The sequence below is a fragment of the Antennarius striatus genome, chromosome 3 (genome assembly GCF_040054535.1).
Source record: "Antennarius striatus isolate MH-2024 chromosome 3, ASM4005453v1, whole genome shotgun sequence".
In the NCBI taxonomy this organism is placed as follows: Eukaryota; Metazoa; Chordata; class Actinopteri; order Lophiiformes; family Antennariidae; genus Antennarius; species Antennarius striatus.
This window is the reverse complement of record NC_090778.1, coordinates 18,410,497-18,436,934: the sequence shown is the minus strand read 5'-3', so window position 1 is coordinate 18,436,934 and position 26,438 is coordinate 18,410,497. Positions and strand designations below refer to the sequence as shown.

At 38.7% G+C, this 26,438-nt stretch overlaps 3 protein-coding genes across 9 annotated transcripts in view; 1 reads left to right on the top strand and 2 right to left on the bottom strand.

The window, feature by feature from the left end:
* agtpbp1 (ATP/GTP binding carboxypeptidase 1) overlaps positions 1-6,256 on the bottom strand; it is a 31,859-nt gene extending 25,603 nt beyond the window's left edge. For all 4 annotated transcript variants that reach the window (XM_068310517.1, XM_068310518.1, XM_068310519.1 and 1 more), the window contains exons 1-3: positions 6,142-6,256; positions 2,858-2,915; positions 131-261 (exon numbers count right to left, since the gene is read on the bottom strand). In XM_068310517.1, coding sequence (XP_068166618.1) covers positions 131-261; positions 2,858-2,889 — 163 coding nt within the window. In that variant the 5' untranslated portion in view covers positions 2,890-2,915; positions 6,142-6,256. The remainder of the gene's footprint in view (positions 1-130; positions 262-2,857; positions 2,916-6,141) is intronic.
* Positions 6,257-6,294: 38 nt separating this feature from the next.
* On the top strand, positions 6,295-15,332 carry naa35 (N-alpha-acetyltransferase 35, NatC auxiliary subunit). The gene is made up of 23 exons (XM_068310375.1): positions 6,295-6,558; positions 7,456-7,584; positions 7,688-7,721; positions 8,368-8,482; positions 8,664-8,738; positions 9,077-9,244; positions 9,451-9,517; positions 9,674-9,717; positions 9,820-9,870; positions 10,293-10,376; positions 10,531-10,645; positions 10,822-11,000; positions 11,100-11,159; positions 11,302-11,408; positions 11,525-11,591; positions 11,889-11,987; positions 12,069-12,247; positions 12,341-12,477; positions 12,590-12,657; positions 12,781-12,921; positions 13,063-13,185; positions 13,363-13,443; positions 13,713-15,332. Exons 2-23 carry the CDS (start codon positions 7,464-7,466, stop codon positions 13,770-13,772), a joined length of 2,175 nt encoding a protein of 724 aa, XP_068166476.1. The 5' UTR covers positions 6,295-6,558; positions 7,456-7,463; the 3' UTR covers positions 13,773-15,332.
* Positions 15,333-16,477: 1,145 nt separating this feature from the next.
* On the bottom strand, positions 16,478-25,894 carry golm1 (golgi membrane protein 1). Of its 4 annotated transcripts, XM_068310378.1 has the most exons (12): positions 25,735-25,894; positions 24,873-25,041; positions 24,368-24,502; positions 23,681-23,860; positions 23,461-23,515; positions 23,240-23,342; positions 23,000-23,111; positions 22,470-22,629; positions 22,072-22,299; positions 21,350-21,505; positions 20,628-20,720; positions 16,478-20,081 (listed from the first exon to the last, which is right to left on the bottom strand). In XM_068310378.1, exons 3-11 carry the CDS (start codon positions 24,494-24,496, stop codon positions 20,629-20,631), a joined length of 1,215 nt encoding a protein of 404 aa, XP_068166479.1. In that variant the 5' UTR covers positions 24,497-24,502; positions 24,873-25,041; positions 25,735-25,894; the 3' UTR covers positions 16,478-20,081; position 20,628. The 4 variants fall into 4 exon arrangements, with proteins under 4 accessions (XP_068166479.1, XP_068166477.1, XP_068166480.1 ...); XM_068310376.1 differs by lacking the exon at positions 24,873-25,041; XM_068310379.1 differs by lacking the exon at positions 24,873-25,041 and having other exon boundaries at positions 25,649-25,736.
* Between the last annotated feature and the right edge of the window lie 544 nt (positions 25,895-26,438).

The following is a 26,438-nucleotide window of genomic DNA, read 5'->3' as shown; positions in this document are numbered from 1 at the left end:
AGTACTGGTATATTAGTATGATCCTTGGTCTTTGAACAATACAAATTTACAGTAGATGAAAAGGCAGGATTTTGTGTTTTCTTTTTGTTTTGCTTTTGAGCACACATTCTTTCTCTGTGGTTGGTCTCACCCTGAGTCTGGATGAGATGAAGTATCTTTGCAGTGACCTGTCTTGTCATTGCAACATTCTTCTCCATGGCATCTCCATTCATCCTCTCCAGTTGACTCAAAAGCATCAGCACCCTCGAGTTACTGGGAACACTGGAAATGCAAACACAAACACACATTTCTAAATATGGGAATATTGTAATAACATTTCATGTACAATTCATAAATATATTCCTAAAGATGTTTTGGATAACAAATAAAGAAGGAATAAAATGTGGCATAACAAAGTTCTTCTGTGGGGGCGATACCACACACAGTGTTGTGTAATAAAGTTGTATTTACAAAACATTGCAGAAATTTGTCATAATTCCCAGTCCTGTATCCAAGATCATAAAAGAAGAATGGATCAGACTAATACACACATGAGTAGATAGCAGTGTGTGTCAAGGAGAAAACGCACAAAACAGCCCCTTATATGCAAAAATGCCCTTTTATGAACACATTGATCAAAATGTGCAGAGCAAAAAACAGACCTAAATAACAGAAATAGAATGTTCCATAACATGGCCCAATGTCAAAAAAAGACTAATAGGAAAGTTAAAAATACACAGGCAGTGTGTTGGTGCTTCACTATTTTTGGGAAAGTGACCCCTCCCCCATTTAACTTTAGGAATGAGGTATTCAGGCTGAAGGACAGGGTCAAGGGTCAACTGTTGGTGCAGCAACAGTAAACATGGGGGAGAGAGTCAAAACTCTAATTGTACCCGGCGAGTTTGAGTTTGTAAAATTTCCTTATAAAGACACATTGAGAAAGAGAGAGACAGAGAGCACGGAAGACACAGAGAGAGAGAGTGAGCGACAAAGAATTACAAGTGTGTGTTGTCAGAGAAAAAAGTAGTAAAATGGCTGAATGAATAAGAATGTGATGCAAGTCTTGGAATCAGAAAAGTCTATATGAGTTGTAAAACCTAAGGAAATAATGTATAAAGCTAAATTATTTGTGCAGATCAACTAGAAAATGAAGAAATACTAAACATGGAAAGTTGATGGAAATGGAAGAGGACTGACAAACTTAAAGGTGTTAAGATGTTATCTGTTCAACCATAATTAATCTATATGCATTGTTAAAGCATAATCAATCATATAATCAACCTACTTGAGTAATTGTGATGTTTGCTCAGATATATGCTTACTAAATCATGTAATCATTTTATATACCTTCCTAGTGGGAACCCGTGGAAATTCCACAATACAAAAATAATATCAGATTTCATACCAAACATATGAAAACAAATGTATTGGTATTATAAACCAAGCGTACCCAACATTGTCAAAAATCAACGAGGTGACGTAACGACTTTGTGTTAACGAATCATGGATTGCGCTGGGCGGGCATTGTGAAGCCATAGATGAATGTTAGCAGGCTAACTGGAGAAAGAAAGCTAACTAATAGTGAGATTGGGAATGGAGATAAAGTTAAAGGAAAAGGCACCTGTCAAAAGTGCAAGTGGAAAAGAAATTTTAGAGAAGTGATAGTTCTGTTAGCTGATTACATGAACAGAACTGTATGTAGTTACTTAAAGAGCGTTTTTGTCAGATGCCCGAGGAGCATTTTGGATACTAAATCGATTGTCCCATTCCACATGGAAACCATAGCTGGACAGACTGTTGGTGCAAGCCAGCTAGTTTCACTCAGAATTCGTTGCTGTTTTCTGTCTCGTTCCTGCTGTTTGGACTCTGTTCAAAGACATGAACATTGTAGGAACAGTTATGACACTAAAATTATATTAACTGGGAAGTCCATGTATACTTATTTCTTCTCCTAACATAGCAGAAGCCTTGTGCCATGTTGTTCAAGTGATTGGTTGGGCGCCCTGATTGGTTGGGCACTTGAATGGGTGGGTGGAGTTGGTGACAGCGTGACAGCATGAGACTTTTCAAGTGAGCTTATTCAAATATACAGTTGGGGATATCTATACTTTAAAAGTTCATTCACTGTTAATTTGTAAAATGGAGTCAGTCCTTAAACATATAGTTCCACATAGTCTCATATGTTTAATACTGAATGTCCTGTTCCACATGGACTCAAGGTCTGGCTGATAAAATCTTGAATGTTAGAGTGTTCAGACCAGATAGCAGAAACCATCTAATAGTCAAAACATGCCAGGGTCATTCTGCATTGTCTGTAGGCAGATGAATGATTAAGATGAAATTATCCCCCCAGAAAGACTATTAAGTTCTTAGCATAGTTTACACTGTTTGTTCTTCGAAGATTGGACTTCCTCTTGGTAAGATGTGATGTCATTGAATGAACCCTCTGTGGAATATATATTTCAGTTCATTCTGTCTGATCAATAAACACTGTGATCTGCTGAAATCTGACATCTTTGTCTTATGCAATTACTGGAATAGACAAACACGCTCTCCAGGTATGTGAGGACCAGAGAGTCCTGGTCGGCAGACCCCTGACAAAGATTATAAAATAATAAGAACTGTTAGAATAATATATTTTGAAACATTTATAAGAAATAGTTGTATGAAGGCCATCTAATCATCTGCAACACCACACAATAATCTCATTCATGCAACATGAGAACAAACACTGTTGCAATAATGGTTAAAATGTTGAATAGCACCAGAGCAGGATCACATCATGGAAGCTGACAGAAATTTCTCAGCATGAGAACAATTTTAACACATATTCATCAGACACCGATTTTTTTTGTCTTCAAAAGCAAAAACAACTCACCCTTTCTCTGTGGACATTTTGGGTTTGTTCATTTTTTCACTTCAACATTTCATTTTATCTGCAAAAAAACAAAAGAAAATACTTCAAAAAAGACAATTCCATACAATTCTAGGAATAACACAATCATTCTTGGCCTCCATGAATCAAGAGATTGGACTGAACTGACTCCATTGTAATCTCTTGTCCATGTTGGAACTACAGTATATCAAAGTCAGAACTCCTGTAGTTTTGAATGAAACAAATCACCTATACCATGCTGTGTGATGACCAGAAGTTAAAGTGGATTCAAATGCAAAATGACACAAAAACACAATCAAAGCTTACTGTGTAGCTTGAGGCAATGCACCACAAGCCAAAGTAAAAACCTTGCATACATCTGGGTCACGACTAGACAGTGTGCAAACATGTAACCATTTTGCGGGATTTAGGTTCAAAATACTATAAATGGAGTTGCAAAAACAATACTTTTAACTAGTATCTTTGGATGCTAGACATAAAAGGAAACATATTTTAACTGTAACTGGAAAGGCATTTAGCTCCAGTCCCTGAGGTGATCCAGCAAAGGGTAACTTGGTTGGGTAGAAGGATGGATAGAGCACGTACATCCATCAAGGCCCAACAATTACAAACTTTAATTTACATTTTAAAAAGTGAGTGGAACCCTCCACAGAAATGTCTGCTCTAGCATTTTACAGCACCATGCAATACCCTCTTATATGTAATTGGTCAGGAGTCCATTCTACGGCACAATAATGAGGTAAAATATGCCCCCATGCTATTTCATAACAACATCAGAAGTGCTATTGAATTGTTTTGGGGAATTGTTGTCATATACCTTTTTAATTACAGAATTAGCAAAGTATAAATAAACCAGAACTGCAAGTCTGACATAGTACTTGTATTAACTCCTGATTACATAACAACATTGGTTGGTGCCAACTGATTTTGAACGAATATCAAACATTGGGAAAACATCAACCCAAAGCTGGACTAATCATTTAACTTCACTATGCAGTCCCTTGGTCAGTTTGATGATCGGTCAAACACAACTGAAGGGTTAGTCTGCTGCCCAGCCAGAAATAACAGAAGTCAAGCATAAAAAAAAGCAAATAAACAGGGAAAAAAAGTAGGGCACAAAAACATCAGCTCAAAACTGATCCTCTATATCTAAAAAAAAATTAAATGCAGAGGATTGGGCAATAAAAGACACAACAACTAACAACGAAAATGACTGGAAACAATACAATAATTGTGGAACAATACAATAACAATCTCGAAAAAATAATGGTCAACAATCAGGAGAGTGAATTTGAGTTATCACAGCTATACTAGTCCATGTTGGTTCAACCTACGGATGAAGAGGGATAGCTCAGATTAAATGTCCAAGAACAGAAATAATGCCAGACACACAACTGGAAAATTTCTGTCCAACTGACTAAAAAAGATGCTCTCTCTACTAAAAAAGCTCTGTTTGTGCTGATGTGGAAAAACCATAGTCATAGTGAATGTCTCCAAAACTAAACAATTATGAGATGCACATCATGACAAAGAATTCCATCTGCTCTTGACATGTGGATGTATGCTACCCCCTCCAGCGAAGGCATACTGTAAAAGATACCTCCACGTGGCCCGTTTCAGATATCTAAAGAGAGGAATTGGTAGACGAAATAATATTAAATGAAAATACTGAAAAACCCTTTCTCTCACCTCCAAAAACCTGCACTTCAGGCGAAATGGCTGGTCTCAAATTGTCCGTAGGCGTGAATGTGTGCTTGTGTGATTGAGTGTCTACATGTGGCTTCGCAGTGCACTGGTGTCACGCAGGGAGTGTACCCTGTCTCATGCCCCCAGTCAGCTGGGATAGGCTCCAGCAACCCACGACCCGCAGCAGCGGAAGTAGTGGGTATTGGCGATGATGAATGAATGAACAGAATGAATGAACAGAATGAATGAAATCTATCACAATGGGCCAAAACTGGAGATGATTATTTTACTGATAAAAGTTTCACTGAAATTAAAAAAAAGAAAAGTTTACCTAAAATCAGTTCTATTATTGATATTTGATATCTGCAGAATTCTTTAAAAAAGAGGTCCGTGCAAGTTTTTGGTGTTTTGGGTGCAACTACTCAATTTTGAGAAGGGTAAACAAAAGAAAATGTCAGACAGCCATTGCATAATTTCCCTCCTCTGTGAATTTGCTGTTTCAAAGTCGACTAGCCTGAGGCATGACAAAACCCCTCAAAAAACTAAGCCACCAAAATTTAAACCTGTTTGTCAACCAGAACTCGCATTTAAAATTACTAAAGCCTGAAAGTGACATTTTTTAAAAGGTTGGCTTGTCAGTCAGTTAATTCAAAGATTTGAAGCCATCTAGTCTTTAAGCACAATTAGGCATTCATGCTGGGAAGGTGAATGTCACCTGTGTGACAATGACAAGAAAAGTGAGTTGTTTTACTATTTTGCAAACAGGGAATCAACAAAGAGAGCTTAGAATTCGTCCTTAAACACCTTTCATTAATAATGTTATGACCCACACTATCAAAGCACAAGTATTGATCATTCATGTGCATCAGCATTTCATCAGAATAGCATTGATAATTTACAATTAATTTGAAACTATTTTCTTTAGTGTTATTTGATCAATGCAACTTCTTCTAACGCATACTTTTAGCATGGTACTTTAATAACAGAGTTATGACGGTTCATCATCATTCAAATCTCGCAGTGACAGTGACAGACCGAGCTACCACCGTGTTACTACTACACAGGTATAGCCTGACACACACATCAGAGGATAGAGGTGTTACCTGCATGGACAGATGGAATTAGACCCTAGTCACACAGCAAAGATTCCTGTGTGAGTACCATTCCTCTGAAGCTTTCCCGAAGGCACTATTACTAATGACATGTTATGAAGGCTAGCTTGCATGGTGCAGATGGTGGTCTGGCCAGAGTCATCATCCCAAATGGATGTGCCTTTCACGAATAAAGGTTAAAATATATGATAATCTATTATCAAAACACCAGCCTTTCCTGTGGTGTACTTTGGTTGATAGTATCATCATGTCATTGATAGCAAAGTACCATGTTAGGTACGGCACATTTCTTCTATTATTGTTATAGCTGAGGCACCTGCTGGTCAAGTCCCTCAATAAGGGCCGTCTGACTGCGACGAGGCTAGCGAATGAATATGCTAACAATAGTGCTAAATAAAAAGCACACATGCGACGTTAGCTGAAGTAATAGTCCTGTATAATACTAACAACAACGAGGGGGTTACAAACCTCGAAGGTGAGGAACCGTCGTCCCATTCAGTGTGAACCAATTAAACCATAACAGTGCCCGTTACTGTGCAAGTGAAGGCTGTCTGAAACGCCCAATGAATGTAGTTTAGAACCGCCCTGATATTGTGACAGCGGAGTAAATGCGAGACAGAGTGATCGCTTGTTATCCTCGCGAGAGAATGCTATTCTATGGTTTGGGGTCCAGATAAGGAGAGGAGAACACTGCTTTGGATGAGCCAAAGATTAAAGATAAGTTCCGAATGATCAAATAATCAAAGCCATCAAAATGTAACAGTAATGTGTGTTTTGAAAGGCGATACATTCAAAGAACTACATTTCCCATATGTACGGTGGAATATGACGTCAACTTTATGCGCCAGTCTTCCACACTTGGAAGACCTACATATTAACTACATGGTGAGTGTAAAATACTGAGGTATATGCTAATTTACAAAGAAGTGTTGTCTTTTTATGACAGCACTTTGGTTGTTTTATCCCTGGTGAATTAAAATATCCTGTTAATTGGGTGGTATTTTGGGTGTGTGTATAGTATACAGTCGCCGGACATAATATTAGCTTGCTCGAAGTAGCAAATGCTATGTCCGCTGCCTTGACGTTGATAATAGGTACAGTAGTTGCATTTTACCTAGACGCAGGAGTAAACTTAAAACCTTTTACTTATTGCTTTTAGTGTATTTAGTTTTGGTTTTGTACGACTCCGTAAATCACAAAAGCTAAACATCTGTTACCCCTGTGTTTTTGTTTATTTGACTGTTGCCCAGGTTCTTTTTTGTAGACAATGCCTCCTAATGCCAAATTGATGGGGTGTATGAACGTATCTTGCTCATAATGTTATTGTATTACTGTAGGTGTTCAGGTATAGTTGATATGAGTATGTTATGGTATTGGTATGTCAGTGGATGCTGCTGTTACCTTTTAATATAATAATTGCATATTAGTAAATGTGATCATATGTCTGCTTAGTGGCAGTCGTGAGTACAGACACCTCAGCAAGTTAAGAAATATTTTTGGACAATGTGTTCTTTCACTATATAGCATGTTAAATGGTTTCTATAAGGCTTTTATGCGACTTCCTTTTGTTGGCTAAATTGGATTATATTTTTGGTAGGACTTGGATGCCATTGGAATGTTTAATATAAGAGTTAATTGCTTGAAAACAAGGAGCTAATTTTATGACTACAAATTGATATTACATTTTACCGTTCTGTGTAACTGCAATTTCAAAGTGATATTTTACTTTGAAATTGTTGTAATGCTTTGCCTTGATTTGATTTGATTTATGGTCCTCTTCAGACATCACTATGGTGATGAAGTCAGCAGTTGAAGATGAAGATGCGGGGTGGGGCCTTGGCGTCCCTGAAAAGATGAAGAACCACGCCAACTGGGTTGACATTACACATGAATTCAAAAGTGCATGTAAAGGTATGGGCACTAGCAGTGAATGTGCTTGAGGCTCCTATGTGAGCAGTTACTAAATGGGCTGATATTGTCTTCTTTTCTACTTCCTCATCCTATATTCATGCAGATTTGAACCTCGGAGAGTTGCTTCATGACAAACTGTGAGTAGGACAAAATGCTTTTGCAGACTCATACTTAAATGTTGGCTGTGTTCATTTTACATAAAACATACACCTGGACAGAATATTGGGATTCCTGGCCCCACAGGCATTAATATGTAGTTGATGCTCATTAGGGTTGATGTCAAGGCACATTGCAGGCCAGACAAGTTCATCAGCACCAGACTCACCAAACCAGTGTTATGGACCTTGCTCTTTGCACTGGGACACTGTCGTGCTGGAACAAAATGGGGGATTTCTCAATTTTGTTTCACAAAATTGAAAATAGAGAATGTCCAAAATGTCTTACATGCACAAGCACTGTGGTTTCTTGGAAAACATCCCAGTGCCATTATCCTTCCTCTGCCAAACTGGCACAGGGCAGTCAGTCCGGTAACATTTTCCAGGCATCAGTCAAACCGGACTCATCCATCAGACCGCCAACCAGGGAAATTTGCTCTATATACCATGAGAAAAAAGAGTATAATATGGGACATTGAAAATTGCTTGGCACAAACATATTCAACTTAACCATATTGATGTCTGCATAATCACTCTACAAATGACACTCATTGGTATGAGTTTACAAAGTTCAACAACTTTGTATCATGGACACAAACTGACACCAAACCTTCTGCTGTGGGGGCAGGTTTGGGCTTTTTGAAGCCATGTCAGCCATAGAGATGATGGATCCTAAGATGGATGCCGGAATGATAGGAAACCAAGTCAACAGGAAAGTGCTAAACTTTGAACAAGCCATTAAGGTACAGTACCATTTTCCTCTGTTAGACAATGAAAGACATTGTCAGAAAGAAATACTTTTTTTGTTTCCATGTATGCCACTAAGGGCTATTTAGTTGAGGTGTTATTGTAAAAGTAAATACAGTAATAGAATTTTTCACAATTTTCTATGGGATTAGCTTTATTTTCTTGTGTTCATTGTAGGAAGCTGCCATCAAGGTAAAAGATCTCAGTCTTCCTGAACTCATCGGGATCATAGATACATGCTTCTGCTGTTTGGTGAGTTTCACTATGTGATAAACAATGTCTGGTCTCTGGATGTTATGATTTTATAGGTTTACATTTTCCTGAATGACATTCAAGAGTTCCTGAAATTTTAAAACCAGAGGAATGTGTTGCGGATAGAGGACTAGTTGGGTTTACACTAATGGTAAGATGGTAAAGTTTGTGGCTGACTGCCTCCCACTGGTTCTCCTGCTGTATGTTACCCTGAGTTTACAACTTCATGCTTGGAATATGTGGCAGTCATGTACTATGAACCATCAAATATGTCAGCATATGCAGCATATCTGCAGGAAACCCAGTAGTTATATTTGCATGTGAATGTATGTCCCTAGATCACATGGCTGGAGGGCCATTCCCTGGCACAAACTGTCTTCACCTGTCTGTACGTTCACAACCCCGACCTGATTGAAGAACCTGCCCTCAAAGCCTTTGCCCTGGGCATCCTGAAAGTGTGTGACATTGCCCGAGAAAAGGTCAACAAGGCTGCTGTATTTGAAGAGGTAAGCTTTGGAGTGTGTTGTGGTTGTTTGATGTTATACTGCATTGGAAAGGGGACATTAAAACTCGTGTTAAATACATAACACATTAACATTTCAAGTGATTGCTGCAATCAGCTTGCTGCAAATATTCATTTAAAGTTATCATAACTGGTCATGTATGTGTCATATTACGTTGTCTTGATGATATAACTTATGTTTGCCTGTAGGAGGATTTCCAGGCCATGACCTATGGCTTTAAAATGGCCAGTAATGTCACAGACCTTCGAGTGACAGGTACAAGTACTGTATTGTGATTGTTCATTTAACCTAGAGCTTCATGTTTACTGTGGATTACTGAAGACATTACATATTAATAGTCTTGGCATAGAAGTATGAAAGGTACAAGGAAAGCTGACGTCAATTTTCTCTGTCATTTGTTCTTTTCTCCAGGTATGCTGAAAGATGTGGAGGATGAGTTGCAGAGGAAAGTAAAGGTATATATTTCCTTGTTTAAGCCACAGCTTGTTTGCAGTATCAATAAAAGACTGTTGCTACAAATAATAACTATTATCGCACTTATTCTCCTTCTGCCTCAGAGCACACGCAGTCGACAAGGCGAGCAGCGAAACCCAGAGGTTGAGCTGGAAGTAAGTCTGGCTGTTTCTTTTTCCATAGCTGTTTTAATATTTGTTTTCTTATTTTATTTTGGAATGGTATTAATATTGGGAGACTTAAAATACGTTGTTCTAGTGTATTTTCCATCCATTTATATCAGCCCGTGGGAATCTGATGACCTTTTGTGATGTCACTCTGGAATGTTCAAATTCTTCATTACAGTCATAGTAATAGTAATAATAATGACAGACGCCAAACCTAAAATGGATATTAACTAATTATAATATTGAAAACTTCAGTCCCAATATAGATATTGTCTCAGTGGGCCAACCCAAAATAAATAAATGAAGTCAACCCTTTGTATTTTCTTGTGTCAAATTCAAATTTGTGAGTTATATTTTAAATACATTTCATCTACATGCGAGCATATTCTGATGTTGTCATTCCTTTCTAGCATCAGCAGTTTTTGGCACTTTTCAATAGAATCAAGTTCACACGCCTTCTCCTGACTGCACTGATCACCTTTACCAAGAAAGAGGTAACATACCTAAAAACATTATAAACCTGACTACAATGAAGTTAAAAATATTCCAATACCAAGCACTCTATTGGAGTTTAAAATGTAGAGACAGTCATTTGTCTGTTAAACGATTTTCTTCTTTGTTTTTCTGAATGTTGTGTCTTTTCTACAGACAAGCTCAGTCGGGGAAGCCCAAAAGCTTGTGGCACAGGCGGCAGACCTCTTATCAGCCATTCATTCCAGTATTCAGTATGGCATCCAGTCACAGAACGACACCACCAAAGGAGGTAACACAAAGATCTTGTTGATATTATATGCATATACATTCCATTTTCCATTCATACAGGTTTGTAGTTATTTTGATAGATGTGATGATGTACAGTAAAATCCTTCATAACCTTTTATGGATAATGACAGTTACAAAATGCACCCAGTAAAAAGATCCTTTCTGCTTGTGCTACAGACCACCCTATCATGATGGGCTTTGAGCCCCTAGTAAACCAGAGACTGTTACCACCTACATTTCCTCGCTATGCCAAGATCATTAAGAGGGAAGACATGGTGGCTTATTTTGGCAAACTCATAGAACGCATTAAGACCGTCTGTGATGTGATCAACACCACCAATCTGCATGGAATACTGGTAACCACACATCTTCTTTTCATATTTTATATTTTTATAAATGTCCATGACACCATCAGTGATAAAGACACTGGAATCATGTGTTTGTGGGTTCACCAGGACTTCTTCTGTGAGTTCAGCGAACAGTCTCCCTGTGTGCTCTCTAGATCTCTTCTTCAGGTAAGTTAATAACTGATGTTTAATGTCACATATGTCAAAGTTAATACAACTTTTAGCCCACAATATAATCCTGACCTTAAAAATATATCACTGGCAAAATTCAGTAAATGAGAACTAAACTCTTTGTTTTGTCAAAATCAAGACAACCTTCCTGATTGATAATAAGAAAGTGTTTGGGACCCACCTGATGCAGGACATGATTAAAGATGCTCTGAGATACTTTGTGAGCCCACCTGTCCTCTCCTACAAGTAAGTTTGTCATTGGTTTATTGATTAAGCACTCCACAAGTAAATAGTCAGAGCATTTCATTTGATGGAAGGCATTATTTTTAATTGTGCGTATATGTCCACCCGTCTCTATCCAGGTGTTGTCTGTTCAATAACCATCAGGCCAAGGACTACATTGACTCATTTGTAACACACTGCTCTCGGGTATGTTACAGTGCCTTTTGATCGCTGTCTACCTTAGTGACTGTAGTTTCGATACATTTAAATTTCCTGAGTTGGGTGGAGCTTCTTAATAACATACTGTGTAATGTAGGTACGTCATAACAGGTTTGTTAGACATGGCATCCATTGAGATGGAAAAATAATAAGGATTTTTCTTATTATGTGACGAATGTGTGCATTATGTTATTGTCACTTGGCTGACAGCCAAGAAAATTCAATTCTTTATGACATTCATATGTAGCTGGTGATGTTTATGCAACATATCGATTCTCCTTACAGCCATTCTGCAGTCTGATCCAGATCCATGGACACAACCGGGCTCGACAAAGAGACAAACTGGGTCACATTCTTGAAGAGTTTGCCACGCTGCAGGATGAGGTGACCTTAAGCGTTCTCTGAAGATCCTCCTGTTTGTTCCACATGAATGAACCCCTTGATCTTTACTTTTCCATTCTGCAGGCAGAGAAGGTGGATGCAGCTCTGCATAGTTTGCTTATGAAACTTGAGCCTCAACGGCAGCATCTGGCCTGCCTCGGCACATGGATCCTCTACCATAACCTGAGAATCATGATCCAGTACCTGCTGAGTGGCTTTGAACTGGAGCTGTACAGCATGCATGAGTACTACTACATTTACTGGTGAGGGCACACTTCAGTTTGAAGCTGGAGTGACGAGTTTATATCACACAAAATCTTACAAGTTCATCTGTGAATGACTGTTTTTGACTGTAGGTACCTGTCAGAGTTCCTGTACGCATGGCTAATGTCCACTCTGAGCCGGGCCGACTCTTCTCAGATGGCAGAGGAACGGATTTTGGAGGAGCAGCTAAAAGGTCGCAGCAGCAAAAAGACCAAGAAGAAGAAAAAGGGTAGGTCTGGCTGAGGTCTGATTCTTAGTGAGACTACGTAAACCATGACCATGAAAAATATACAAGTGTAACGTTGGATAGATTTTTATTTCTTTCTTGATTTCCTCTACAGTCCGTCCCCTCAGCAAAGAGACAACAATGAGTCAAGCATACCAGAATATGTGTGCTGGGATGTACAAGGTAGGACTGGGCAACTACTGTATTCACTTTGCTCCTCTCTTTTCCTGTTGCACACGCAGACACACACACACACACACACACACACACACTATAGTATTGCCCTCTCTCTGTTTCTACCCTCAGACAATGGTAGCTTTGGATATGGATGGTAAGGTGCGAAAGCCTCAGTTTGAGTTGGATAGTGAGCAGGTTCGCTACGAGCATCGTTTCGCTCCATTCAACAGTGTGGTCACACCTCCACCAGTGCACTACATCCAGTTCAAGGTACTTCCACAAACATGTTTTCTTATCCATCCTTCTCCTTACCTCTTTTAATACCCCTGTCCACATCGTATTCCTGTCACCTGTTATCTTTTCTTTTTGAACTCCTGTTTTCCTTCTCTCTGCCTTTGTCGCCCTCTATAGGAGATGTCTGACCTGAAGAAATACAATCCCCCACCAGGCTCTGCTGACCTCTATATGGCTGCCAGCAAACACTTCCAACAAGCCAAACTTATCCTTGAAAATTTGCCTAGCCCAGACCCTGAGGTCAGAAAATTTTACTATATCAGATATTTGTTTTTGTCTAGTTAGATCTGGAAAGATTCTCTTATTTACATCTTAAATAATTTCAGGGTATGAAAATTTAAATGGTTTGTACTGTGTAGTGTTTTTTATATTGTAAGAGTTTCTGCTATTCCATAACCAGTTAATGTTTGGCAACAGGTGAACCGTATACTGAAGGTGGCCAAGCCCAACATTGTAGTCATGAAGCTCTTGGCTGGAGGGCACAAGAAGGAAACCAAGGTAACATGATAAGCACATTCCCTGGACTGCTCTTTGGTTCCGTGAATGCAGATACAGTATGTTTATTAAAGTTGTGTTAAACTGCAATATTAAAGAAAGCAATTAAAATCTTGAAGTGAAGCATTAATAGTCGGTAATGTGTATGCAGTTGTGTTTAGTGGTCACACATTGTGATAGGCTTCATTTAAAGTTGGTTAATTTCTCTTTTTAGCAGCCTCCATATTGTTAAAACTTGATTGGAGTAAAATGTTTCATTTCTACATCCCCAGTTTCTCCCAGAATTCGACTTCTCAGCACACAAATACTTTCCTGTGGTCAAGATTATCTGATTCTGCTCTGCGTGTATGTTAGAGTTCCATCACAAAGACCATCAGCCGTAAAGACGACCTTCATTTGAACAAGTGGATGACGGGACAATCCAGTCCACATCTGAACAATGTGTAGCTGTAAAGTTGTATAAAGGCAATTTGTTTTTTCACCTGAATGAGAAATGTGACACCAGAAATCAGAAACAGAAGCGCACAACTGGCCCGAGTGACAATATACTTTGTGTATGTGTGTGTTTATGCCTGACTGTGACTAATGTACCGGTTTGACTGCCTTTGTGCAATCAATTGGCCAATCAATTTAATGGGCTGCCTAAAGAACAGTCTTTTTTAAGAAAAATTTGCATGTGTTCATGTTGTTGAAGGAATGAAAATGTTGACCCTGACAATACCACCATACCTTGTCATAGAAAAATGGTTTGACATGTCGCACCACCTGTTCAGAGATATATTTTATTTTACACTTAACAGCAGCAGCACAGCAAAGTGAACCATCTGAACTACATCCTTAAAGCGACACCAGCAACAGACGTCTGAAACGCTAGTGACATCTCGAGTAAAACCTGTATTGACTGTGGTATTAATGTTATTTAATTTGATGGAAAGGAATTTCATATTTGACGCAAAAATAGTTCAGGACACTCCAAAACAAATCTAATGTGACAAATGATTTCTATAGATTTGTATATTTTGGTGGAGAAACAAGCATAAAAATGAAAAAAAAAAAATTGAACAGGTATTAGATGAATTACAACATACAGGTTAGTTTGTTATCAAATATACATGACTTTCTGACTGTCACATTTCTAGAGTTCTTTTTGTCCCTTTTTGAGTACTACCAGAATGTGCAAGTAGTAAAACTACACATGGGACATTTCACATTCAAATCACTGTACACAAATGACCTCTGTAAGGCCAGATATTTGAATGGAAAAATGGTTTGACAGGAGAAAAGCAAAATGTAAATATAGCACATTCAGTCAAATCACTGAGTGTGTATTCATTTTGGAATGGATTCCTAGTTTTTTCAGTTGTATTTTAAATTAACACAAAATGAAGTTAAGGAGGGCCATGGTGACTCATGGAAATGCATCTTGACTGACATAAAAGAATGTGTGATCTGATTCCTCACATTTGTTCAATGTTTTCTCTGCAGCAACAGATCTCTTTTACAATCACACTTACTTAAAAACAGGGTCGCTGATCATTTCAGCTACATGATTGAGAGGTAAGACATTGTACTGGGGGCTGAGAAGTGAAGCCCCGAAGGGAAGCACCAGAACACGCCCATGGAGGCAGGGGTCTACCACAGACTATGCAAAGCAGGATTAAGATGTAAACTGGGACAACACACAGAATTATGCATCTGAAATTTAGGGTTCAGATGTCCCAAAGTCCCGATGGGACACAACACTGAACTTATTTTAGATTCACTGGGATTTCAAAGTCCTCAACATGTAGCTGCTGGTTAAGCAGTCAGACAGCAGCTGAAATGTGCAGTTGTGGAATAGGTGACAATGAAAAAACAATCAAGATGCAGAAGGGGCTGAGAATCGGAATCAATCTTTGTCATGCTAACAGACGTTTCCACATGAGAGAGTACGAAATTCCCCTCTGAAGGTCCCAGTTAGCCCGTTGGCTAAATACAAGGGAAAAAAAAGAAAAATTGAATATGTAAAATATATAGTGTCTTAACAGAAATTGTATGTACAATGTGACAGATTACAATGTGACAGAGGGAACAAATGTGGAGGATTCATACTCTCCACATCTGTAGCACCATCTGGTATGGATGTCTGTGAAACTAAAGCTACAAATGTCACAGCAACTAAACATTTGCTTAAAGATTGTTGGACAGGAACTTGAAGAAGTGTATAACTCCATGTATAATAACAGCATGCTGAGGCCGGCAAAAAACTTCACCTCAAACACCAGTCAAGTTTATATAGTGAATAGTCTACTGGCCTCAGGAAGGAGATACAAGGGAATACCTCTCAAGAAGGTTAGACTAAAAAAGTCCATCGTTCATTAATCGACTTCAATGCTCAACCAGGAGCAAAACTGGAGATAGGCTGAGTGGGTGATAAGCCCTCTCGACTATTATGTTTCCATGTTGTAAATATGTGTCATGTCAATGTGTGTGATATATGTTTTTCTTCTGTTCCATAAAATGGCTACTGGGTCACAAGACAAATTTCAGCACCTGCTGACCAATAAAATTCATGTTCAAGTGGTCCCAGTGGTGATGGGATAACAGGAAGGAAATCCAAACTGGTACGGCTCTAGCAAATTCTATAACATCTGAAGCCTCCATCCAGAAGAGACTAGTCATTGGAAACTGAAACCCAAAATTCCCAGGAGTCTGGTAGGAACATTAGACATGATCTTATCGTCTATACATATAGTTTGCGACTAAAGACAACCAATTATGCCCATATATTTCATTAGTAACGTTTGCTTCAGATTTGCCCATATGTTGAAATGTAAATGAAAATGTTTGGTCGTTTCATGTCACCATTAAATTTCATGTCCCTATTTATTGAGTTTATATTTATTTGGGGGGATATACAACTGGTGCAACCATGCATGTAATAAATGAAATTAAGCATTACTGGTTTGAACACTGAATTCAAGATGAAAGCATGACATTATATTAGTGATAGTAAAAACAATTTTATTCTCTATGATCAATAAAACCAAAGGTTTAACTCTTACATTTGTTCAGCAGTTCAGAATAAAATACAAACACATGAAATCAGAGAAAATAATGGTTCATTTACATTTCTTCCAACCACAAAAAAAGGTGACTACAACAATAGGCTGACCAAGCTTTGTGGTGTCAAAGTTAACAACAAATTACAGCAACCTTGACAGTTAAATTATAAAATACAATTATTAGAATATCAACAACAATATTTTCCCTGCCAGATAAAAAATCTGAAATCAGCATTCCAAATCTATGAAAAACATAGAAATCACATACATGTAATAAAAATGGCAAAATTGTTCCTTGTTAAAAATACATTAACTTTTAAAATGTCACTGGAAAAAAATGATTCGAAGGATCTTGATCAGGACTGTTCACTCCACAGCATTACTTTTTTGCATTTATATATATATATATATATATATATATATATATATATATATATATATATAATTACGTCAATTAACTTTAAGAGTCCATAGAATGTGACAATGTCTACTATATGGTATGTTCTTTAAATGCATCTTCTTTGAAGGTAATGTATATTGCTGAGCCTTCTATTAAAAACACAAACTACTACACACAAACTTGTGTGTTCTTTAATGGAGGCACATATCAGTCAAATTCAGCATTTGTTTGGAAAATTCAAGAGCAAGAGCAGCAAATTATGTCTTCAGCCTCATTTTAAGACAAAAGTGCTGAAGAAATTTAAGATAAAATAGATGATCCTTCGATGATCAAATGTTTAAACAAATGTAGCCACTAAATACAGAGTTACAGTTGGTATTGACATACGAATAAACACAACTTTTTTGTTTGTGATAATCCACATCATTTCCAGTTATGTTCAGTTTAAAGGTCCCCTATTATGCTTTTTTTAATTCATGTCATTCAGCTGCCAGATGTCCAACTACACTGTATTTAAAATATCTTGCACTAAAGTGATCCGTGGTTCTCAATATCTTTGATTAAATATTGACAAAATCACTTCTGCCCCCAAATGCTCTGTTTTAATGGGGCATAGCTCTCAGCTCCCTATGTTCACCCCCCCTCCCTCCTCTGAGCTGCCTCTATCAACACTTCCCTCCCCCTCGTGTTCACGTGCATTTTGTTTGCACGAGCCACTTGAACGCGCACACACTAGCATTCCATCTGGAACTTTTTAAACTTTCAGTAACTTTATTACCATGTATTTCGCTCTTAATTTTCTCGTGTTTGTCTCTCTTGCGAACAACTGTCGATTTCTCTGCACTGAGCGTAGAGCCGCTTTCTAAGTCAAACGTGATTCCGTTGTTCATTATGTAAACACTGCATGGGCTGATCCTACGTAGTGTTTACATAGGATCAGCCTATGTAGTGTAAACACATAGGCTGATCCTAAGTGTCTACATAGGATCAGCCTATGTAAACATCGCGAAGAATTTAAAACACAGTGTTTACAAATGGGACAAAAATCAGTGGCGACGACAACAGATGTTTACGGACAGGACGTATGCCGTTTCTCGACCATCATCACGGACAATGAGAGATTGCAGGGAGAAAAACTATTGCAGTCTAAATGAAACATGGATAAAGTAAGCCAAAGCAAGTACTGTATATTGAATGACTGTTAGCGCCGTCCCCATTTATCTATAGTGAGGAAAATGCAGGGGTTTTCCACTCTGTAATGGATACAGACACTTCTATTTCAGTCAGATTACCGACTTCTTATGACACAGGGTGCAGGGGATGTTTTGTGTGTGTGTGTGTGTGTGTGTGTGTGCGTGTGCGTGCATGTGTGAACGTATCCAGCCTTTGTCTCTCATAAGGCTGGGAATGAGTGATAATTTCAACTCAAATTCTGCCTGGATTATTTCACATGCAGGGTTTATGTTGACTGGTGACAGTGAATATCTGTTAGGCTGTAAATAAAGGCTAAGGCTGTTTGTTTATGAGCAGTGTGGACACAGGCAGCTGTGTTCGCTATGACGACGAGGATGCGCCTTTAGCGGACACACACACACACACACACACAACTGAAGCAGACCTAACTATTTAGCCAAATGCTAGCTGACTTCAATAGTTTGTGAGGAACTTTCAGTGTGTAGCTCTGAGCCATGTCATTACCACACACCGCTACCGTAGTCTGAACGAACTCTCCCTCGGGGATGGCCAAGCCCTTGGGCATGTCAACCAATCAATATCGTCAATCACTGTCCAATCACAGAGCGCAGCTTGTGACGTCACAAAGGGCAACTCTAGCAAAATCCGATCGTTTTGACTCGATCCAGGCCATGATTTCCTAAAATTGCAAATATTCATTGATGCAGGAAGCGTTTGTTTACCAGACTCTAGGAGTTGGTCGGGTTAGGGAGGACCACTATGTATATGTAGAGACCTGAAAAAATGAGATTTTCATAATAGGACCCTGTCAGTCACCTGACAGACAATTTTTAATCACAGCTACTGAATAGTTCACATCTACTGGATTTGAGAGGTTCTTAAGTCAAACATACTGTTCCTTCATCAAAAAAATATTTTTCATGTTCTTGCAGCTACCCTGGACTCAAAAGCACCTGACCTCATGGAAAATCTAGGACTCACAAAATCGCTAAGACATGCTTACAAAAAAAAGATGGTTGATCTGCAAATATCCCATTCCTTATAGGTAATGGGTTTTTTTGTTTTACTAATCTCACATCAATAATGTGTTGTTGCATCATTTTATGTGTAAAAATTAAAAAGCTTAATCAGTATACAATCCAAAAGATAAATTTGACTGCCTGCACATTAAGCCAACTTTAATTTTTAAGCCATTTTTTGCTAAACTCAAAATAAGCTCCTTTTTTTTCCATTTTCTTTCATTTCAGTTGAATAGGTTTCACATCAAAATGACATAGGTCAAAACATTAATCTGGACTTAATATTAATTTCTTCACATTTACTGCATTTACTTTGTTGAAAGCCTTGTAAACATTCCATGACAAACACTTTGTAGAACAAAATGTCTTGAAGAAAAGACCCTTCAGTAGGATCCTTTCTGTGAGAGACTCTTCAGCAGCAGCTTAATGTACTGAGCTGCAGAGTCCGATGACAAATGACTTTTGCCAGAGGGATCACTTGGATTATATTTCACAGCTCCTGACTGTATAGGGGCCCTGGTCATTATCACCATTTACACTGTCTTCAAATTAAAGTCATTACACAGAGAACATCAAGGACACATCTAATTATTACATCATAAAAACTGATTTCATGGTACACTGCAATGCAGAGGGGGTTTGATTTGAAAGTAATTAATCAAATACCCATAATGAATGTGAGTGCAGGTATGATCCCGAGAGCACCTCAGGGCTACAAAGTGAATTACATTAGAGCAGACACTTCCCAGACAATTGCAATTATCAATATTTTTTCATTTCTTTTCCAGAATATTGTGCACTGGATAAGCACTTTTTAATAGTTTGGATTCAGAAAAACATTAATGAATTAACCCTTCAACCTAATGTGACTTTGTTGTTTTGCATTTACAATATGATGTGGATTGCATTGGCCTGATGTGCAGATGCGTATAACAGGTCCTGTGTCTGAGGAGACAGTGCAAGGATTGTCCTCCAACTCCAGTCCTGCAATAAAAATTCAGCAATCTGTTAACCATGGCAACTTTCTGTTTATATTTTCTTTCACATTATGTGTACATTGCTGACCTATATTACAGCGAATAGAAGTGCTAAAAGCTACATACAAATGTCAGACAGTGTCTGACTCAGCTTTTCCCTGTCATTTCTTCAACTGCATGTGTTAGAATCCCAATACACTGTCTGACAGGCAGTTGTAGCGTGATATGATCCCTTAGTCTTTTTCAAATGACACTGGTCATTAGCAAATGTTAATGACAAGATATAGCCATACCATTTTGTACCATATACTGTGAAACCAGTATCTGCTCAAATCTTAATTATGGTGAAAACAAGTGAGATTAAAAACCTTTATCAGTTTTATCAATTAATTTAGTCCAAACAGACATTTTTGACAAGTTTTTAAAAAATGCCCTTAAGGAATTCCCGTGTTGTACCACTCCATCCATAGACATGTATATATGTGAAGACATTTCTGTCACTGAGGCCTCGAAAAAAAAGCAAATAAATGGAAGTAAGGAGCATAGTGTGTACCTTAGATTTCAGCAAGTTCAGCTTGCTTGTCAGCTTCAAACTCGCCTTCATTCTCATCATCCCCGTTATAGTCGGCCAACTCTTGTGCCAATTCTATCAGAAAACATAACGTGGTTGTTGACACAAAATAAACACAAATCACATTTCAGCACAGTGCTATGATAAAATAAAAACTAAAAAAAAAACTGTCCCTCATTCAAATCTGATCTCTGGCCATCAAATGGTCAACAGTATTTTAATGAAGCCAAAATTGGAGATTAAAAATATACAGGTAGTCGTCAAGATACGAACAACCAACTTAAAAACATTCCCGCCGCCATACTTGACTACTGTTGTTCCGCTTGCTGCCGCAACCCTCGCTGAGCAGGAATGCTGTGTTCACACATCTCCAACCCTCATCTCCCCAATTTTTTTCCTGTATCAATCTCTGGGAGCATCTCAGCAAGTCAGGCTTTGTGCCTTGCTTACTTTACCGTCTATCATGGCTGATAAATCAAAAGCTAGCGCTAGTGGTGTTGGCTAAAGGCACAGAGCAAAATGATGACAGCGGTAGTGGCAATTATAGATTGAAATTTAATAAATACGGACTTACGAACAATTTAACTTACAAACAACATCTTGGAACCAATTGAGTTTGTAGGTTGAGGACTACCTTTACTCCATGACCCAAGTTTTCCCCTTATACACACACTTTTCCAGTTTTAAACTTCTCAGACACATACCTATATTTTCAGGCCGTTTTTGCTGCTCTTGTTTCTCCAGATCTTCTACTCCTGCTACTTGCACATCTGCGTCATATTCATCTGGCTCCTCAGGTTTCTGATTCTCATTGACCTTCGCCTTCCCATCCAGTATGCCATCAAGTGCATGGTCTAATTCTGAGGACATGGGGGAAATTATTGTTTTATACAAAAGATAATCATAAGCTGAGAGAATAGCAAATCCTCTTGTTGTCTCAATCCTTTTTTGGACCATCAATGCAGAGAACTATTGTGCTACATAACTACATGCTGACTTATTTCCTTTGCAGGTGAGTATTTTACATGCTGATCAAGAGTAGTTGGAAAAAAGTAAGAATATAAATACTTAAATGGTGTTCAATAGAGTTGAGAGATAAGGACAACCTCTATTAGCACTAAACGCAGTGTCAGTCAATGTTTTTTGGAGGTCAGGGAGATGCCGTGGTAGTATATGTTTGAGCTTTGCATGCCTCGCTATGTTTAACAGCTATAAAACAGTGAGGATGAAATAGTTCTAGAGCTATTTTGTGCTCATATGTCATTCTATTAACCTATACTTGTTGCACCAGGTCATATTAATTGTTCCTTCACATTTTTTGTTTCTTTGATGCACAGGACGGCAAGGTAGAAAAAGCAGATTTGACACAATAAGAACTTGTGTCTTGATTATTATAAATCCAGTAAAAAAAATGTGAATTGTTTACCTTCCATCCGGACACCGTCTTCATGAGTATCCATCAATTCAATCCCTTTATACTCGGTCAAATTATTGTCCAAGGGTTTGCTGGCATCTGCCTCACCCTTTTTTGTTGCAACAGCGTCCTCTGGTGGTTTCAAAATATCCTGCTTGAGAGCAACAGCAGAGGGAACAGAAGGGAGCTCTTTATCAGAAGGTTTCTTCCCTGGAAGCAGGTCCACGGGGGCACTGAGACCTGAGATATGAGGAAAAACCCACAATGGGACGAAGTAAAAAATATCAATGTTTTTGCATATAATAATACGTACATATATGAATACACAAGTATATTCATAAATATTGAGTGGCATTGGATTTTTTGTTATTAAAATTCAAAAACGCATATTAATTAGTTCCACAATCCACCTTTTTTCACAGCAATTTCGTTGGTCAGTAGTTCAGGTTGTTCCTTCTTTTTGGGCTGAGAGAGGCTTTGTGCGGGAACAACATCAGTTGATGTCTTTACAATAGTAGTTACAGTCACAGCATTCTCAGCCTCTTTTAATGGTACATCCACTGTTTTTTCCTAAAGAGGAAAAAATCAACATTACTTTATGTCATCTCAGAAACTTAGTGAGTAATAAATACAGGTGTCTTAATTTTTTTTTTCTACATTTGCAACATCATTTCCATTTCTCCACTTGCATGCAGAGACAGACTGCAAAAAAAGGAAATAAAATTGTGGTTTGTCAGGAAGAACCATTGAAACACCACCAATCCCCAAGAGTTCCACTGTACTCCAAAAAAATATAAAGGTATGCACAAAAGATTTAAAAAAAAAAAAAAAAGACAAGCATTCACCCTGGTCCTCTGCTCTCAACCTGATGCTGTGGAAAGACTCAAGTAGGTTTAAATCTTTTCAAATGGATTATTGTGATACAGGGAAAAGTTCTTACATGTGAGGAAGTCTCCAGCTTCTCCATTTTCTCCTTAACTTCCAGTCTAGCAGCAGCAACTCTCTCATCACACAATTCCTTCTGGGCCAGTACCTGGGAGTTACAATGGGTCCTACACATGGACAAACCAAAAACCTCACACATATTGATCATAGATGACCAAAATGTGTTTACAAGAGTTGGGCAATTGGCAGCACATGCCTACTTGATACATTTGCAGGTTACTCCTCTTTTACTTACATGTCAAAAGTGAGTTTGTCATTAAGGGTTTTGATGTTGCCTTGGCAACCTTGCAGCTTCTTCTGAAGCTTCCCCACATCATCGTTTAACTGATTTAGCTGACCTACAGTGCAATCACAGACAAAACACGAAAAGCAACATTGGAATATTTTTCTGTACAAATTTGTTTGGATGTGACAAAAGTGCACTTAAAAAAATGCCAAAATATTGTGGTTAGTCACCTTTGAGTTCCTGTATGGTTTTGGTACTGGACGAAATGTTCTTCTGCAATGTTTCCTGGAAGCACAAAAAGCTTTTCATATCAGTGAAATATAAACCAGTGAGGACGTCAAAAAATGTTTTCTCTGCCCCCAAAAGACTCATTGGCTATAGTTTGATTAAAGGACGTCAATACAGTTTTTTCCCCCCAAAGCATATTTAGCATTATATGTTGGTGTTCACCTTCTCCTGGCTGCAGATGTTCTGGGCTCCATCCAACTGTGTCTTGTATAAAGTTTCCATATGGCTCATCTGCTCTTTCTGTCTTTGAATTTCCTCCTGGAACTCATTCTTCTTCATCTCTGCTACGCCTCTCTCTGCTGCCCCACGTCGCACCTGGCCTTCCAACTCGTAGAGCTTAGTCTAAACCACAAAGAGGGTGAAAATTAATTCAGGTGATTTTATTTTATGTCAATGACATATTGTATGTCCACATTTATAACGAGGATGATGCACTTCTGTACTGCAGTACAAAAAAAGCAAGGTCCTAGATGTAAACTAGAAAACATTCATGAAACCATCCACAAGCAAAACCCATCGAGGTGTTGAGTAAAAAGAATGAGGTCTACCCGAAGCCCAGAAAAATGAAATAAGAACTTGTGCTGCAGGTCTGCTGCATTAACAGTTTCATGTAAGAAAATGCTGGGAGAGAAAAGCTAATGTGGCATCTCAGTTTCTTACTTGGTAACACACACACACACACACACACACACACACACACACACACACACACACACACACACACACACACACACACCAGTAGTGTTCTTTACAGAATATAAAGCAACTGTTCTTTGGGAACAGTGACACAGCCACTATAGTAAGAGTACCTCAGGCACACACAGATACACACACTTATTGTACACCGACCTGCAGCTCCAAGTTGCGGGAACTGGATACCCAATAGTTGAAGCCCAGAAGCAGGATACAGGCGATCAGAGCTCCTATCATCAGAGGGGGTGACCTACCTCCACGTCGCCCATTTCCCAGTCCACCCATTGCTGTCTACAAGGTAAACACACAACCTGGGTCAGCAAACTTTCAGTTCATGCTACAATTCTATTTTATTCCATCTCTGAGCCCTGATTTACATTTTCTGCTTAAATCTGATCACCAAACACAAAGCACATATTGTTAATGACCTCTAGGTTTTGCAGGTTTATCATTGACGAGTAAAAAGCTTACCCTAAAGCTTGTGTAAGGAGGGCACCTACTTCTGTTTACACCAATGGAAAAATCACACCAATCTCAGGTCAAATATAGAACTGAAAATGTTTGTGGGGCAAATTCATGAAAAGTGTTGCAAACTGTTTACGCACACAAATATTTGCACACAACAGAATAAAGTTGGTTGTTCAAAAAAAAAAACGTTAACCGAGAAAAGGACACATTCCCCGGGATCAACAAGTTTGAAGTCATTCAAAGGAGCATTTTGTGTGGTGGCGGTAGCACAGGGCAGCCCATCATTAACATGCCCAACCAAACATCCCCATGTTCAGATTCCTCCAAGAGCAAAAGTCCAAACACGAATCATGTGAAAACAGCTGTACAAAAAAAGTAAGGGTAAATAACTACAAACTCATTCGATAATTTGTCATAGAACCATAGCCATGGTCATAAATGAACCATAGAGAGATAAGGTAGACTCGAACCATTAACTACAAGCTGTGATTCTACGTAAAGAGAGAGAGACGCGCGTCGGAGCAAACAATCTAGTCAACTACACTAATTGTTCCGTGTTCGATCTGGACAGCTCTGGTAACAGCAGTGACACTCCAGCCAACAGGGAGTCGCCCTCATCTGTAAATGTCACAACAGAGTGCTAAAATCACACCATGTAGAGGTCTGCGACCAAAACACAGCCCACCTGTAACAGCGGCAGGTTATCCCCAGAACCGAAAGGACACGATTTAAAAAATCACACAGATAGCCGAAAATGCTAATCATGTCATCGGTCAGCTGAATGCAGGTCAGGATTGAGCTTGGCATTTGCACCGCTATTAGCTGGTCGTATTCCGCCAGACTCCCTCGTTCGTAACGTCGTACCTGATGTTATGCGTGTCTATAAACATATAACTCATTCGAATATTTGACATCCGAATGAACTGCAATGAACTAAATACCTTTTGTCGAGGGAACACGAACACCTACCAGTCACTCCACGACACAAGCTAACTGTGGCGCCTTGAGTTTTTGGACTACTGCAGTCAGCTAACGATACTAGCGAGCAAACTTACCCGACAAACCCAATAGCCACAAGGCAGGGAATAAAGGTTGGGCCCACGAAACAGAATGGGACTTGGTGATTTGGTATCGTGTTTCTTCGGTAACTAATAACCCATCACCTCTACCGCCTGCTGAAATGACTGCTGTACGGGAAGAGAGGCGTGCATTGTCCCTCGGACAATCGGTGCTGCCTCTAATTGCTGCAGGAAGTATATAAAGCTTTCACAATTTCCTCTTGTATGATAAGTCACACACATATTCTATGTCATACATCTGTTGCAAAAAGGACATGTGTGATTTCCTCTTCAAATAAACTAGTGCTGTGGCATTTTATTTCAGTCACTATCGATAAATTGATATGTACGATATACCATACTTGATAGTTTAAATGGTCACACATGAGTGCGGAATTTTCGTTTTCGTACATTCCTAAACGCATCACGGGTAACGTAGGATACACGTGTTCGGTTTCTGAGCTTGGTAAAATCAAATTAAGGTGTTTGTTGTAGTAATAAGCAATAAACTTAGGAAGGACATAGCATTCCACTTTTAGTATAATTTTAACTTGAAGTTGTTTACGATATTTAATATTAGTATTATACGGCTGGATACAAGGAACCTGTAGAGTCGCCATAAGACTAATATTTTCACTTTCATGGCCACTCGAGAACACACACCAGTTTAAAATAGTCTCTTTTCAGGAATCATTTTTTTG

Bases quoted from the DNA above. Each gene is read 5' to 3' on its own strand.
- naa35 (XM_068310375.1), top strand. From the start codon at position 7,464: ATGGTGATGAAGTCAGCAGTTGAAGATGAAGATGCGGGGTGGGGCCTT. The intron at 10,646-10,821 runs GTAACACAAAGA...CTTGTGCTACAG, and splicing joins GAACGACACCACCAAAGGAG to ACCACCCTATCATGATGGGC. The intron at 12,922-13,062 runs GTACTTCCACAA...CGCCCTCTATAG, and splicing joins TGCACTACATCCAGTTCAAG to GAGATGTCTGACCTGAAGAA.
- golm1 (XM_068310378.1), bottom strand. From the start codon at position 24,496: ATGGGTGGACTGGGAAATGGGCGACGTGGAGGTAGGTCACCCCCTCTG. The intron at 23,343-23,460 runs GTGACTAACCAC...ATTGCACTGTAG, and splicing joins AACCATACAGGAACTCAAAG to GTCAGCTAAATCAGTTAAAC. The intron at 20,721-21,349 runs GTATGTGTCTGA...GTTTTCTGATAG, and splicing joins AAAACGGCCTGAAAATATAG to AATTGGCACAAGAGTTGGCC.